The 16,537-nt window shown below is 51.4% G+C and overlaps 1 protein-coding gene across 2 annotated transcripts in view; it reads right to left on the bottom strand.

Annotated features, from left to right (window-relative positions):
* Nucleotides 1–15,126, bottom strand: part of SSU72 (SSU72 homolog, RNA polymerase II CTD phosphatase) — a 25,615-nt gene extending 10,489 nt beyond the window's left edge. Inside the window, exons 1-2 of one of the 2 annotated variants that reach the window (XM_024760232.1) lie at nt 14,766–15,126; nt 4,974–5,117 (exon numbers count right to left, since the gene is read on the bottom strand). In XM_024760232.1, coding sequence (XP_024616000.1) covers nt 4,974–5,117; nt 14,766–14,944 — 323 coding nt within the window. In that variant the 5' untranslated portion in view covers nt 14,945–15,126. The remainder of the gene's footprint in view (nt 1–4,973; nt 5,118–14,765) is intronic. The other variant, XM_024760231.1, reaches the window with a different exon arrangement.
* Between the last annotated feature and the right edge of the window lie 1,411 nt (nt 15,127–16,537).

Here is a 16,537-nt window from a genome sequence, read left to right as displayed (position 1 = left end):
CCAGGGAACCCTGACAACCCCTCACGTGTTATGGATGGAGACACCCTCCCCTCCAAGGCACCCAGTCTGTGTTTTCACGGCGAAGCAGCATGGATGCAAGAGGTCTCCCTCGAGCCACGGGGCTGGGACAGCACAGGGGCCCAACTGCGGCCGCCCATGGCTCTGAATCGGGCCCCTTCCTCCCTGGAGCCGGGGGGCGAGGCCGGTAGGCGGGCGGGTGGCGCCGCAGCTGCTGTGCGTGGTCACGAGCACACACTCAGCCACCAGCCGTGGGAGCGGCGTCCTCAGCACGCCTGGGCATGAGCAAGGCCGACAGCAAACAGCTTTAGGCTCGAAATACTCTCAAAGGGTTGTGGCGACTGCTGGGACCCTCGAACATGAAGAGCCAATTCACCACAAGCTGTCACGAGGCCCCACCACTCCTGAGGCTGGCGGCGGGAGCTCTGGTGCGGTCTGCAATGGCCTCGCCACCCCGGTCCCCAAAGTGAACCCACCAACGCAGGCTGCGGCGTCACCCACCGGCTACACGCTGCGCCTGCACCCCACCTGCCGCAGGCTGTGGGGGACCAGGCCCGACCTGCCCTGCTGTCGCCTCAGGATGGACCCCGCAGCCACCTCGGGCGGCCAGCTGCTCGACTCTGGGCAATGCCTGTCAGACATGCAAGCTTCTCTTCCGGCCACATCTGAAATACCTGAAGGCCTTAATGTTTATTTTAAGCTTGAGTGCTTTTCTAAAATCCAAAACCTTAAGCATCAGTAAAACTAGATCAGAGTTTCCCTGGGAACCAGTGTCTGGCTTAGGAACACACTCGTATGTTAAACAGACACTGTTTTCAGTAACCACTTGAAAGCACAGCTGCCAACCAGGGTGAAATGAGATGGGGTCAGATAGGCGAGCTCACGCCAGGTACGCACGGGGCCAGTGAGGGTGACCAGGGACCGTCCACGACGGGGGTCAGGCAGGACACGCTGAAGGTGGGAGCCCAAGGGGCTTGGACTTGAAGTGCAGGAATTGTCCTCAGGGCAGGGCCGGGCAGCCACCCCATGCCACCGAGCGCAGCAGGAGAAGGCGAGGAGGGTCTGACGAGACCCCAAGAACAAGGTTCTGGAAAAGCCCAGGGGCCTTGAGCAGGACGGAGCTGCCGTGTCCACTAACCTCGTACCCAGGATGGAGGCCCGGAGGCTGTGGGATTTATACTCTTAGAAATCACATTTATTATTACCTTTTACCCCAAGACAACAAAAATTACACAGTGGAGAAGTGAGTATACACATAAATTAATCTAAGGCCTAAAAGACAATGAAATTGAGAAACTGAAAATGAATAAACAAATAGTTAAAAAACAATCTAACCCCAGAGGTATTTAATTACAAAAGAGCCACAGGAGAAAGAGGGAAAGTATGCGAGATACAAGTTCAACACGCAGCCTCCACTTACAGGGTAAAGTCAGGATCTGGGCGAGTGTTAGTTGTATCTGCACTTCAACTCACTGTCTGGGGAGCAATTGGTCACATGTATTAAAAATCACATGAACTATATTTACAGCTACACATTCACTTGCTTTTTAAGACAAGTGGTTTTGTAACTCACAAAGCAATTATCCAAAACCAATGAAAGATAGCTCTCCTGGAGCCGCGAGGACACTGCCAGCCTCACCTTTCCTGGCGGCCCCTCCTCCGTGACTGGGCCCAGGGACCCTGTTCCTTAGGTCACAGGTTGGCCAGTCTTACGTTTAGAAGAAAATGACTTATCTTCCCCCAAAAGTGCTCCAAGTAGGCTGAGGTTCAGGTGCAGATTCTGCTCAACTGGTGCTGGAGAGCCCGGGAGGAAGCTCAGGTGTGGAAAGTGGCTCAGGCAGAAAATGGAAAGATCTGGAAGCCTCCACCAACTTGACACAGGAGGTACACTACAGCCCCCAAACGGAACATCAAGTTTGAAGCTGCTCTGTATTCAAAAGGACTCCAAGGCAAAGGGATGAAAAAACTTAAGGCCCACGGGAACATTTACACATAAAAGAGGACAGCTCAACGACAACGACAAAAGGACAGCTCAACTTCCGACGTTAGGCAGAAGCTAGCTCCTAAAGACCCGTGCTGTACGACCTGTGGATCAGAAACGTCCAGAAGAGGCAGAGCCACAGGCGGGGACTGGGCCAGCAGCTGCCAGGGGGCTTCCTGAGGGGAAAACATCCTACAGTCTGCTGAGTGCACAGCCCCGTGGACCCGCGAAGCCGTGCACTTGAAGCAGGTAGATCGTCTCACAGTCAAGGACAGCTCCCGCCTTAGAGGCGTCCGAAGAGAAGACCCTCTTACATGCCTGGGGAGGGTCAGGTGAACCCAGATTTCCTGCACTATCGTTGAGAATTCCCACAGGGGGAGGGAAACGTAAACCTCACCAGGCTGTCTAGCTCCTCACAGGGCTGGGCGACACCAGGCAGGTGCTCTGCGGCCACACCTGTCACCGTAGGACAGAGGCCGTAGCCTCTCAACCCAACCCACTCCTGCTTGTGGCGAGAAAACCAAAAGCAAAATCCCTATTTACAGCCAAATAATTAACAAATAAACTGCCTGGCTACTAACGACTACAGACCAGAACTCACTGAGGGCTCAAGAACCACAGGGTCCCAGGCCCCAGCCCACAGGGGGCAGAGCGGTGCCCAGGCAAAGCCCGCAGACATCTCCAGGGCCCATCTGTCCCTGCCAGCCACTTGGCCTCAACTCCCCGGCTCTGCCCAACAAGGGGCATCTTCTCTTCCCTGAAAATTCAAACATTTACTGAATGTTGTTTTGTCCTTGGGTTTCATCTTACAATATTTTCCTAGCTTTGCACTGTTACAAAAGCCACCACTTCTGCAAATGTCCAGGTATTCTATGCTACAGATTTAGGTTTTTACCTCGTCTGCTGTGTCCTGAGCACATGGGGAAACGCGGGGCTCCCTGCCCCACACCTGATCATCAACCCTGCCCAAGTTGGCAGGGCCTCCGGCCCCCCGCCCCCTGGCATCCTGCCAGTGTCCCAGTGGACTCCCTGTCCCCCACTGCCCGCAGATGCTCCTGTTACTGGCCAAGGGCTGACTCAAGCAGAGCTGGGCATAGTGCCAGACACAGCCTTGTTTTGCCCCTTCCCACCCCACCCAGAAGGTAGAAATCCCACCCAAGTGAAGCCAGCAAAGCGGCAAGGCTCCCTCCCAGAGGCTCGTGAAGGGCAACCAACGGGGGCAGGCGGGGGGGGCGGTCTATGGAGGCAACTTCCCTACACGGGGCCCGGACGGCAGGCACAACCATCCCCTGGACTGGATGCTGCTGGGGAGACCACGGGCCTGTACAGTCACCCCAAGAGGAGAGTCTGAGTTCTGAGAGGCTGGGCTCTGCCCCTTCGTTTAGAGCCACCAGGGACACGTACAAAATCCCTCCAGATTTGGTCTACAATGTGTAAATGCTGCCCATTCCCAGAAGTAGCTCTGATGTGAAAGACCTAACTTACAATAATTAAGGGAGTATAGACAAGTGCATGCATTATCTGTTGTCGTTTCTCTTGTTGAGTTTAAGTCTTTAAAAAACGAATGGCGCTAACTGAACAATAATCTTAAAAAATACTGGGTTGGCCAAAAAGTTCTTTCGGGTTTTTCTGTAACATCTTACCCTACAGAAAAGCCCAAAGAAATTTCTGGCCAACTCACTAGAAGGGGTCTCAAGTTAAGCTTATCAACAGAGAGTTTTCAGTGCAAGAACCAAAAGCCTGCAGTTGGATCACAGCTTTCCCAGGGGAGCGGCCGTGGCTGGCGCCTCTCCACAGGTTAGGACGGCTCTCACCACACGGCACCACCACGCAGAGCCCAGGACACAGCTGGCATCTCCCCGGCAGTACGCAGAGCTGTTCCTAACGTGGTCTGCGCCTTCTGAGAAAGGAGTGTGTGCGCAAGGTGCGCTGCAGGGTCTCTTGGGGCTCCCACACCCCCGGGAGGGCCTTGGGACTGCATGGGGCAGCGGGGGGTGCTGGTTCTGGTGGGCGTGAGTCCCGGACCCCCAGCATCAGTGCCCGGCTGGGGCACTGACGAGAAATACCTGCATTTCTGCCCCAATGCCCCCACCCGACGTCTCCCTTGCAGCTGGGGAGGAGCGGGCACGGGGTGGAGCATGCAGCCACCACCAGCGCCCAGTGCGTTTCGCTGGAATGACCTCCGGGGCCCCTCGCAGCTAACTAATTAATCTATAGGTGTACAGAGAACGTTCGTAGTTTATTCACAATTGCAAGAATGCCGAAGTGAAGGAAGCTTTCCACCTGGGGTCTATACTCCTCTCGCTTGGGATGTGTCTGGTCTCCATCCTGAGAACCACCATCACTCATGGTAACATGAGGTGTCCCAGGAATTTAAAGCAGCCCGGGGTGACCGTGAAGTGTCTGGTCAAAAGCCAGCCAGCAAGGATGATCTTAATATCCACAGCCTGGGGTCACATTCACACGAATCTGGCTTTAAAATACCTTCCTTTCCCGTGAGTCTTAGGAAGCAAACAAAGTCTGTTTTGTCTCTTCCTAAAAGGAAGTCAAGTCCTCTCAAATTCCCTGCTTCTAACATGCTTCCTTCGGCACCCAATGCGGCCCTCTCACGAGCTGACCCTCCAGAAAGAGCACCAGAGTGTGAGGCAGCCGCCCGTGAACCAGTGCACACCCACGCCCACACCTACCTGCAGTGTGCAAAGCCACGGATGGCGGGGTCCCACCTTCCTCACCTAAGCTGCTCTAAGACTGTATCACAACCTTCCCCGACTGTGTCCACGTGAACTGCAGCCCACGGCCCCGAGTGGCTCCAACCTCTGGACGTTCCCGTGAGCACCAGAACAGAAACCCAGTGACCCCGCACACCTCAAATGGGCCGCCGCGTCCCCTGCCTCACAGGTGCCCCTGAGTGGTGCCCACAGGTGACACCTGTCAGAGACAAGCACACAGGGTTAAAGGGCAACCACTGGGATGCAGTTCTTTGTCTTTCCTAAGGAGATCGTTGTACATCTGGTCATATGTGGTTTTGAAATCATAAACGTTTGGCTTGTCGGGTGCTGGTCCTGGAAGCTTCACGTGAGTTCCTGTTCCGAAGGACCGGACGCTGAATCCTCGTTTGCTGAAAGACACAAAACGACAGAGAATCACAGTTGGATTAAATGAGACACAAAATGCTAAAAAGGAAAATGAAATGGGAAATGGGACTATATGAACAATTTTGTTGGTCTCAAAGAACATGTTTCTCAATTCTTAACTCTAAGTATTTTATTTGCAAATTTAAAAAAATCCTGTAGCACGTTACACAAAAGCTAGGTGAAGCCAATCCAAACAGAAGACAAAGGATCCTGGAACATAAGGGAACGAGGTGGATGTCTGTGATGGCCACAGGATAGACACGTGGTAGAGGGAAGATTTCACCTAGAACGTCTTGTCATCTGACTCTTGTCCTGGTCTCTAGAAGGAAACCATTTGTCCAGGTTTCCAGCTGCTGTGATGCAGGTTTCCCAGGACCAAGAACGGAGTTTCCGGAGCCCCGGAGCAGAGGGACACTCCCTCGGCCTCCAACCTCGAGGCGCCAGCTGCGAGGGCCAGAGATAAGGGAATGGCTGAGTGTCTCCTAATAAACTGAGCGAACCTCCCTGACAGGCAGCGTCCACGAGCCACAATTGCACCCTAAGCAAGGAAGGTCATCGCACACACCGCGGCCCCAACGCCATCCTCACTCAGACCCCAGCTGCAGACCCCACGTTCCCTCAAACTCACAAGCGGTGAAAGCCAACACTGGGAGTGTTCAAAGCGTCTACGTGAAACGGCCTTCTCATCCTAACCTCGTGTTTATACATCACTAAAACGTCCGTGTGGAAGCATCCCTGCCTGCCAACTCGGGAGCAGGCCCCAGGCCCACCAGCCCCGACGTTCTCCTCACGGCCCCGCAGGCTCTGAGGCGGCCGCGGTCACTGTCTCAAGCTTTTTTGCACATTTTATTGCAGCTCAGAGGTGTCTGGCCACATCTGGAGGCCCACGGAGGAGCGAGCGTGTCCACGCACACACATCCCAGCACGTGGGGAAGCCCAGGTCTGCAGGCGCCACTCCCCCGATCCCTCGTGGGCACCAATGCCTCACGGGCGCCGATGCCTCTCTGCTGAAAGGCGGACAAATAAGGGAGGAAACCTCACTCGGCCCCCGGCGCCCGTGGAGCGAGACCCGTGGTCTCTCCCAGCACACACAGCACTTCTAGAAGCCCAGCCCGAGAGTCACTGTCCCTCCCACAAAAGACAGGAAGGACCCACAGGTCACTTGCTGTCACTGTGAGAACGGGGAGGGACGCGAGGAGCGCAGCCACTGCGCCTGGTGTGACAGAGCCTCACGGACACACGTTTTTAAAGCGCTTCTCATCCGGTTTGGGTCAAACACCTTGCCTGAGTCCTCTGAAGCTGGTAAAAGCTGGTAATGTCCCTCTGTCCCTGGAAGGCCCGAGCTGTGCCCTCAACCAGGCCCCAGAGGTCACTGTGATGGAGAACACGGGGGACAACAGGCACGATTGAGGAGTGAATGGGGCCATGGCCACCTGAGCTGTAAACGGACCACAACCAACCCAGCCCCAGTTTACGTGCAGCTCCGGGCCCCGGGGACAGGGAGGCTGGGATGCAAGGGCCCAGCTACGCGGGCACCTCCACCCACAGGCTCCAGCAGGTGCCCAACAGACCACGTCACCCAACCCGTTTCCTCACCAGGTCAGGTACGTACAATAAAAGAAATGTTTTCTGTCAAAGGACCAACAAGCCAGGGATGAAGGCCCCCTTGACAACAGCCGTGCGGGGGTCACACTCTCCCGAGACAGTGACCGGGAACAGGTCACGGCCACGGGTGCCATGGGAACACACAGCAGTGGGCCACGTTTGTCTTGCCGGCTTCATAATTTGCCACTACTCCACAAGAACTGCCCGAAACAGAGAGCTTATCCTCGTAGTGCCAAGCCCCTCACCCCAAAAATACCCTGGAGGGAGCAGGTCCTTGAGGGAGGAACGTGTGCTATGGAAAAACACTAACCCACAGAAGCAAGGTCCCTGAGGGCTTGGAGCTGAGTCCAGTCCCTGCAGAGGGAGCCCAAGGTGTGACCCTGCCAGGAAGCGACACAGTGACTGCGTGAATCCAACTGCTCGACACACTCCGGGGGCCACCCCGGGCCTGTCTCCAAAGGCCACGTATCTGTTCACAAGATCTTGGGAGAAAGGCCTGTCTTCTGGTGGATGCTTTAAAACAAGTCATTTGAAACCAAATAATGAGTAAGTTAAATATGTGAGAGATAGTGCCTTTACAGGTCAGAATAAGAAACCACGGCTGAGACCACTTTTCTCAGCTAGCTACCCAAGAAGCCTGCTCCAAAAGGGGTCCCAAAAATCATCCGGGGGAACAGTGGGAAAAACAAAACGCTTCCCAACAAAAATAAGTGAAAGATTCATTTAGACACAGTTTCTCCATCACTTTTTCAAAAAAAATCAGTATTTCTACATCTCAGTCATTTCCTTCTGGTCATTCCTTTGAGATACTTACTCATAATTAAAGAACTTATTTACATGAGCCCAACTCTTAAACCTAAGTTCAAATTTATTAAAATGAGCCCAAGCACAACTACTCTTGAAATACATTAATGAAATATATACTGAATAAGTCTTAATTTAGCCAGGCAGCAGCAAAAGAGACTGTTAAATCCCCAACGGCTAAAGTTTTAAGACTGAAAAGCCACCACCACTTCTACTGGTGGCAGGTTAGCCATTCCATTTTTGATCCAATGGTATTTTCTGGAGCTTACTATATGTGCTGGGGATTCAGCAGTGATCGCAACAGACCTAAATCCCTCTCCTCAGATGCTCTGGGAGTGGGAACAAAGTAGGTTACCCTCCAGGACACAGAACGGGGGAAGCACAGAGATGGCAAAGCTGCGGGGCTGGGGGTGATGGGAAACAGGGTGCCTGGGGGCTCCCAACACATCCTGCACCCCGTGATGCAGGCCCCAGACAGGACCCCAGGGTGTTTCTGGGGTTGGTGTAGGGCATGTGTGCCACTGAAAAACTGCCCATAGGGTTCCCAAGAGGCCCTAGGTGGAGAGGCCCCAGCACAGGGTCTCCCATGCCCCCGCCTCCTGCCGGGGCAGCGAGCCTGAACTGCCCGGGTGGACAATCTCCTTCCCTCACCTCCTGTCACAACAGGGGCTGAGGTGTGCGCTAGGTGTCCAAGTGAAACACTGTCCATATCCCTAAAAGTAGATCACCCCGAAGATAACCTGGGCCCATTTTCCACACAGCTGATCCCTAACAGGGCTTCTAAGAGGATGCCTGCTAGGTCTGAAAGGCTGGGTGAGGTCTGTCCTACTAGAAACCGTCGGGGGAGGGGGGCCGCAGCTGCCTTCTCCTCACTGCCCTCCCTAACTGCCTGAAATGTTACTCAAGCATATTTAAAAGTAAAATGAAACCCCAAAAGAGGAATTTACTGGCAGAAGAATTTAAACTGCACACACAAAAAGAAACCCAGTTTGTTCTTCCCCCAACAAAATGGTCACAAGTGGCAAAAAGGCTAGTTAACAACAGAAGCCCTGTTTCTTCTAAGCTCATGCAACTGACAGAACAGCCCATCCCGTGTGTGACTATGTACAGGGACAATGTGTTTCTTACATAAAAGGACTGAGCGCCGTAAAAATATTGCTGACCACCAAAAGGCTTTGTCTCAGGGGCCAATTATTTTGTATGTTAAACAAATCTTCCAGACAAGTATTTACCAAAGTTGTCTTTATAGGTATCAAAAATCTATCAGAAAGATATAGAAATTATGTTACACGTTAAGATACAGAAACGTTAAGTTACAGAAAAGACTACACTATCATAAAAAACATTGGGGCTTCCCTGGTGGCGCAGCGGTTGAGAGTCCGCCTGCCGATTAAAAAAAAAAAAAAAAAAAAAGTTGAATTTTGGGAAACAGAATTGTTTCGTTGTTATCCTGATGCCTAAAGGTAAAATAATAAAGTTAAAATGAATACCAATCAAGAAAACACCCAGGGCTTCCCTGGTGGCGCAGTGGTTGAGAGTCCACCTGCCGATGCAGAGGACACAGGTTCGTGCCCCGGTCCGGGAAGATCCCACATGCCGCTGAGCGGCTGGGCCTGTGAGCCATGGCCGCTGAGACTGCGTGTCCGGAGCCTGTGCTCTGAAACGGGAGAGGCCACAACAGTGAGAGGCCCGCGTACCGCAAAAAAAGAAAAGAAAAAGAAAAAAAAGAAAACACCCAAATTTACAGTATGGGTTATGCCATTTTTTTTCTATTTTCTATAGTGTGGTTATTAACCTAATTCAAAGCATTATTGTGGCTAAGACTGAAATCCTAGACCACTGCAAACCTTCTGAAAGTAGGACCTGTCCCTGAGTAGGACACAAGATGCTTACGAGCATAAGTCACCTTTACTACAGGTAAAGTCGCCCACTACTCAATCAGCCGTTTCTAGCTGCACAATGACCTCACGCTTACCCAACACAGACCAACTGCTCAAGCGCCATGACACTATAACACCCGCCTGCAGTTTCACTGTGGTATAGCCACAAGCTGGGAAGATCAACTTCCTGAAATGTTAATATTCCAGTAAAGTTGATGTCACCCCTAGTAAAACGTCAGCCTAAGCACTTCCCAATGTTTTCTAGGGTTTATTTTATTCTTACCCTCCCATAGGTCAAGAAGAAAACAAAAGGCCTCTCAGCATGAGATCACCATGCACAGAGCTTGTCAAACATGCCACTTTGTTTAGCGCCCAAGAGAGCTCCTGCTTAGATGTCCCTGCTCCAGGCCTGCTCTTCCTCGACCCTGACTTCTTGAAGGCCAGCTTGCTCTGCCGGCCACTGTCGGCCTCCCCAGGGTGCAGGGCCAGCAAAGTAGGGCCTCAAGATCTGGTACTTCAGCTGTTCCAGTCCCAGCACTGCGCTAAGCGCTACTAACCATGGTGAACCCGCTCAACTATCTTCCCTGGGCTCGACCTGTTCTCACCTACAGAAGGTTGGAGATGATGATCCTTAAGGCAGGGGAAAATGTTTTAGCTGCTGGAACTGATACCATGCTTGGTCTACCCAGTTTCGTCTCAATGTTCACATCCAAACAGAAATCTACCTTCTTCCAACCAAGACTTCTGGTCTTAGTTCTGCCTCCTGAACACAAAAAGCAAAAAAACAATGCAGAGTCCCTTAAAATCTATGATGGCAAACGTGTCCCCTGTAGGCACCTCTTCTATCCTTATACACACAATTTCAAATCTTCCACCTCCCCAGATAGTTTCCAGTTTACCTTCTTCAAGTGTACACAGAAACAAAGTATCAAAAATGCAGCCAAAGGGGCCGCAGGGGATAGCGGACAATCCCTCCCTGGTTTAGAACAAGAGGCTTCTGGAAATGTGTTCAAGACAAGGGGAGAGTTTAGCACCGTCTGGGAGAGTGCTGTGTCAAGCCGCCTGGGCTCACTCAGATCCTGTGTTCAGATCCCAGCAGCCCTGAGACTCAGTCCCCTCTGGGAGAGGCTGTCTGAGTACCTCCATCCCAGTGTGGCTAGGGTCCACATACTCTACTCATGACATTAAGACTTGAGCGCCCCACCCCAAATCGGAGAATCACAGGATCTCAGCTGACTGTTGCACTCCCCGCAGCCTGGATCCTCCTCCAGCCCGCGTTCTATCCCATCAGTTCTGTCACTCATCCGTCAGCACTGGAGCCCCTTGTAGGCAGATCCTTGCTGTCACACATGAGCTGGGGCTTCTTGCTCTGGGTATTATCTCCTCACCTGTGTACATGTGCACATCCTAAGAGTTGTGAGGACGAAATCAGATGGCATTTGCAAAGCACCTGGCACAGAGGAGCTCAAGAGACTGATTCTAACCTTTTTTCTTCCACATCTGCAGCCTCTCTGCTCATCTTCCCAAAATCAAACTGCCCAGGAAATTATGATTGAAAACAGTAATTTAGAGAAGTCTTTCTTTAAAATCTGTTTTGAATTCCTACAATTAAAAACAGCTTCCAGGGCTTCCCTGGTGGCGCAGTGGTTGAGAATCCGCCTGCCGATGCAGGGGACACGGGTTCGTGTCCCGGTCCGGGAAGATCCCACATGCCGCGGAGCGGCTGGGCCCGTGAACCATGGCCGCTGAGCCTGCGCGTCCAGAGCCTGTGCTCCGCAACGGGAGAGGCCACAGCAGTGAGAGGCCCGCGTACAGCAAAAAAAAAAAACAACCAGCTTCCAAAAATCAGCAGGCCCCTTGACCTCTAACAGAGAGTCTGGAACAAAAAAATAAATTAATTGGTTCCAAAGGGACACCTTAATCCACAGAGTACAAAGAACAGGAGGCTCTGTGGAAACAAACATAGGCTTCCTGCACCCCTTAAAAAACCTGAATGGCTCCAGGACTAGTATTTCAAACAATTTAGTCTCAAAAGATCAAAAATGATCACCCCAGGGAACATTATGACTAGCTCTAGAAAATGCCAACATTTATTAACACTTGTATTTGACTTCTCAGAAAAATACAGCCTGAGCAGATTTTCAAGGAGGCAAAAATAAAATTGGGTTTCACTAATAAATGACCTAGTGTGTATGCTTGATCAACTACATTCCTTATGATAGTTCATTTCAGAAGTTTTCCTATGCATAGTTTTATTTAGTTGTAACCAAACTGCATACACAATTTTCCTTCACTTATACATTTTTTTTTTTGGCCACGCCCTGCAGCATGTGGGATCTTAGTTCCCCCACCAGGAATTGAACCTGTGGCCCCTGCATTGGGAGCTCAGAGTCTTAACCAGTGGACCACAAGGGAAGCCCCTTATGGTACCTTTTTTTTTTTTTTGCGGTACCTGGGCCTCTCACTGTTGTGGTCTCTTCCAACGCAGAGCACAGGCTCCGGACACACAGGCTCAGCGGCCATGGCTCACGGGCCCAGCCGCTCTGAGGCATGTGGGATCGTCCCAGACTGGGGCATGAACCCGTGTCCCCTGCATCGGCAGGCGGACTCTCAACCACTGTGCCACCAGGGAAGCCCTATCGTACCATTTTTAAAATTTTATTTATTTATTTAATCGTACCATTTTAAAATGCTTTTCACAATCATCTTCAAGGCCTAAGTCTCTAAATCTTTTATAAGCTCTACTAGTTGTAACAAAAACCATCATATAAATTTCTTAAACATCTTTTTAAACCCTGTAAGTTATCGAAAGAGATAAAGCCATAAATAATTTTCAAAAGTGAAAACGACACAAAAAGTTGTTCAATCTCAATGGCAATTTTAAAACTAAAGGGCGAGATACTTTTGCCCCAGCAGCATGAAAAGATATAAATAATGCCCGTATTGTGAGGAAATGGGAATTCTATAAACAGGTACTTTTCTGGAAGGCAGTTTGGCAGAATGTATGAAAATGTAAAATATGCCTAGTTTTGGACTCAGCAATTTATGCCAAGGAAATAACTAGAAAAGTACAAAGATACTTAAAATGGCACAAGAATGTGGACATTATAAAACTGAAAACCAACCACCTGTTACGGGGAGTGGGTACAAAGTGACTGCTGCACAGGACTGCTCTGAGTACTGGCTCATGGTTTTGTAACCACTGCTATTACTCAACATGAATAGATATGTTCAAATCCAATGTATAAAAATAAAAGCAGAAATGAATATTGAAATCAAACTATGTTCACGTTCTGTGGAGAGATTACCTAACAGTGCTCTGGCCTCCCTTCAGTGTGTGTCCGGATGTCTGCAAGAACATCCAGAAAGAAGGGTGTACCCCAAAATGATACCGTGATCCTTATCTTCTTCATCTTCTATATTTTCTACAGCGAGGATTTTTTGCAACAAGCAAATACTATCATTTTAACAAAGGAAAACACCCCCCAAATATAAGCATTTTAGAAATTAAAGATTCACGTCTAAAATAACTTCACATTCATGATACAAATAATGTATGTTACCCTAAACTTACCTCCTTTTGCCCTCATTCTGAATCTACTCTTCTCATGAGTAAATTTGAAAAATAGTAAAATGGGTAAAAGTACACAAGCATTCCTACTTGGTGATTATTTGGGGGCTCTTCTGCACCCTCATTTCTGCAGGAGACCCAAGGCTGTGCCAGTTACTCTGAACTAAGCAAGGGCTTAAATCTTGCTGGTGACTGTCTCAGGGCTATCAGATAGGCAAGACTTTGGAACAGATTTACTATCAAAGTTGCTACAGGAAATTTAAAAACATTTCCTTTTGTAACATTTCACCCCAACTTTGTTATGCAGATAGAGAAGAGCTTAAATAAAGGATCACCAGCCAGAACCAGCAGAATGAGGTGGTCTCCAGATCACTTGTCATTCTAATTAAAGACATTAAATTTTATTTTCCTTGAATAATTTTCCTGGAGCGTGAACCTTGCAATCTTTTCCTTAAAGTTACCACTTTTAGTGACTCTGAACAGATAGATGCAGTTTGGGGATGAGATCCAACACACTGTAATTCTTGCACTTTTCCAATTTTAAAACAACTTTACAGTTTAAAAAATTCTAGTTTAGAAACGAACTCCACATTGGTTTGTAAGGTTGCAAGCATATCACACTAGACCCAACAACAACATTAACTGAATACTGCAGACAGTGTGGTAGATGTTAGGAAGAATTAAACTCAGAACTAGCAGATCGTGGACACCTGGTGCGTCCAGCTTCATTAAAAACGAGGGGCGAGGGAGAATTCTGATTTCCTCGGTAGAGTCAAAGCTGACTGCCGTAGTAGGAGAAGCAGCGAGGCATGGCTGTCCTGTAATGTCCACATAAGAAAACTTCAGAAGAAACGGCAGTTTCAACTTTTACTATCAAAGTTGACAGGTACACCAAACTTTAACTGTAATGCAAGGTGTCAATTTCACATTCTGTAAAGTGATTCTGAACGAAAAAAAATTTATCAAACGGGAATAAAATTTTATTAAACATATACAACACCAGCGTCACAAAAGGGTAGTTAGCACTGAAACGTGAAACCAAACTCACGTGTGGTTCAGAAATTATCGACTGGAGATTTTCCAAGGGAGGAGAAAGGATTTTTTTGCATGAGACTTGAAAAATGTAGATAGAAGCAAATACACAAATGCATGAAATTAAAATAGGCCATTTCCGTGTTTTTACGACTTGTTCTATCCTGAGATCCTGTCGCGCAAGTTTTCCATATTTGATAAAAAGGCGACACGCCCTGGACACAACCGGCCTATCCTCTCGTGGACCCTAACCTTCATCTTGCAACTTACCGCCTCACTGCTGAGCATTTTACAGAGGCCATGATTTTCAGATACACAGACGTGCGTACGAAGTAGATGCGAACAGCATCAGCCTTTCAGGTTTACTAGCAGCTTTGAGGTTTCAGCGACCCGGAAACATTTCGGCTCAGAATGTGAATTTTTCGCGACGCTAAGCACACGTGGGGGACCGCGCGGCGGACCGAGTTTTGTCGATTCCTCGCTGCGCTCGGCCCTGTAGCCAACGAGCCTGGAGGCGGCGAGGCCTCTCGGCCGTCCTTCGGGGGCCGCCGCGCACCGCCCGCCTGGGAACCTGGGCTGCCCAGCACGGGTCAGGGAGAACCGGGGCCGGGAACCGCGGCCGCCGCCACACAGCACGGGCCGGGAGCCGGAACCGCCCAGCACGGGCCGGTCGGCCGTAGGGACGGCCGGTCGGCCGGCGTCCGCGGGGCGCGCTGGGCCAGGGCGGAGGCCCCAACTACCTGAGGATGTTGTGCGCCTCCATGCTCCGGTTCTGGTTGCTCGAGCACACCACCGCCACCCGCAGCGGCGATGACGGCATAGCGGTGGCCGCACGGTCCGCGACTCCCGCTTCGGGACTCCCACCCAGCCGCGCCGCTTCCGCGCGAGCAAGATGGCGGCCCCGGCGCCCGGAAGTCATTACGCGAAGCGGCGGCGCCGGCGACGTAGCGCGTCAGGAGGCGCGGCGCTGGCGTGTGTACGGCGTCCCAGAGGCTTCCCAGCGCCGGCCCAGAGAGCTGGACTGCGGACCGTGGGAGGCCCAGCTCCCCGGGCGCCACACCGGCCAGCGAGCGCGCCGCTCCTTCGGGCGCGAGCGCCGAGGCCGGCGCTTGGCACGGAAGCCTCCTGGCGCCCTGCGTTGGCGTCCTGACGTCACAAGCCCCCGCCGCCGTCGCCGCTAGTGACGGGCAAGGCGTCGCGCCGGCTCCTGTGACGTCACGCGCGCCGTCGCCGTCGCCTGGAGTGACGCGAGAGGCGCCGCGGCCCCTGGGGCGGGCGTTGGAGGTGACTGGTCGTGCCCGGCGTCTACAGGTACCGATCTGCGCGCTCCGTCCACCCCGGTTGTTTTCGCACCTGCCGCCCGAGCCGGCGATCCTCCCTCGCCCGCTCTCCGCTCGCCCTCAGCCAGTCCCCGAGATCCTCCATGTCGCTCCTTGCGCGCCTCCACCGGTCTAGGCCGAGCCCCCGCGCCCCTCCTGGGACGACTGCCACGGCCTCTTACCGGCCTCCCGTCCCCAAGCTCGCGCAGACGCCAGCGCGTGGCTGTCCTCTGAAAGCCTTGGGAAGTTTGACATTTAAGTGATGTTGTGAAAGTATTTGAAGAGATGATTAGAGAGGAGGCGTAAGGAGGTGTGAGGAAACCTCTCGGGTTGGGAGAGCAAATTGACTTAGATCCTTGAGTTGGTTTGGAGGCGCTGCGGGCGTGAGGTTTGGGGTCATGATATGACAGTGAAACTAATCAACCCGGTTTTGTTGTTCTCCAGCCACGTCCGGCCGTCTGGAGTGGCCAATGAGTTGATGTTTTGATCTGGAAGCGCAGCAAAGGGAGGGGGCAAGGGAATGGCGATTCTCCGCCGTGGATCCAGAAATGATGAGACATGAAGGGACATGAAGGGGTGCCGCAGTGGAAAGGTACTGTGTGCTCTGGATTGGAGATCCCAGTGGAAGACATGTCACCAGAGCCAAACGGTGGTAGAGCAGGATACTTGAAACAGGGTGTGGAGGGGGCCGCCTTTTGAATACCTATAGGTTAGGCGTTACCACAGGCAAGAGCAGAAGAGAATCTTCCTGTTGGAGAGGGAGAAACTCAGAAGCCAGGGCAGTGAGGGCCCATCCTCACTGATGTCCTACCATTGCTCCTGATGTTTTCACAGAGAAAAAAGCCGAGAACCAGACGCTCAGAATACTTAAGGACCCTCGGGCACAGTGTATGGGAGGGACAGTGCGTGACTGCAAGAAGGAAGCATTTACTTGGAAGGACCTGGGGGTTGAGGGATGAATGAGGAGGAACGAGGGCATCTGCCCCCACTCCCCGCACCCTGCTCTGTATGTATTTGAATATATGCAGACATAAATCCAGGAAGACATACACTGAAATTTGGCAGTGGGAAAGACGGCATTTATTTTTATTTTAATTAATTAATTTTATTTATTTATTTTTGGCTGTGTTAGGTCTTCGTTGCTGCACGCGGGCTGCGGGCTTTCTCCAGTTTTGGCGAGCAGGGGCTACTTT

The sequence above is a fragment of the Neophocaena asiaeorientalis genome, unplaced genomic scaffold (assembly GCF_003031525.2).
Source record: "Neophocaena asiaeorientalis asiaeorientalis breed wild unplaced genomic scaffold, Neophocaena_asiaeorientalis_V1.1 scaffold489, whole genome shotgun sequence".
NCBI classification, from domain to species: Eukaryota; Metazoa; Chordata; class Mammalia; order Artiodactyla; family Phocoenidae; genus Neophocaena; species Neophocaena asiaeorientalis.
This window is presented reverse-complemented; position numbering and strand designations above follow the sequence as displayed.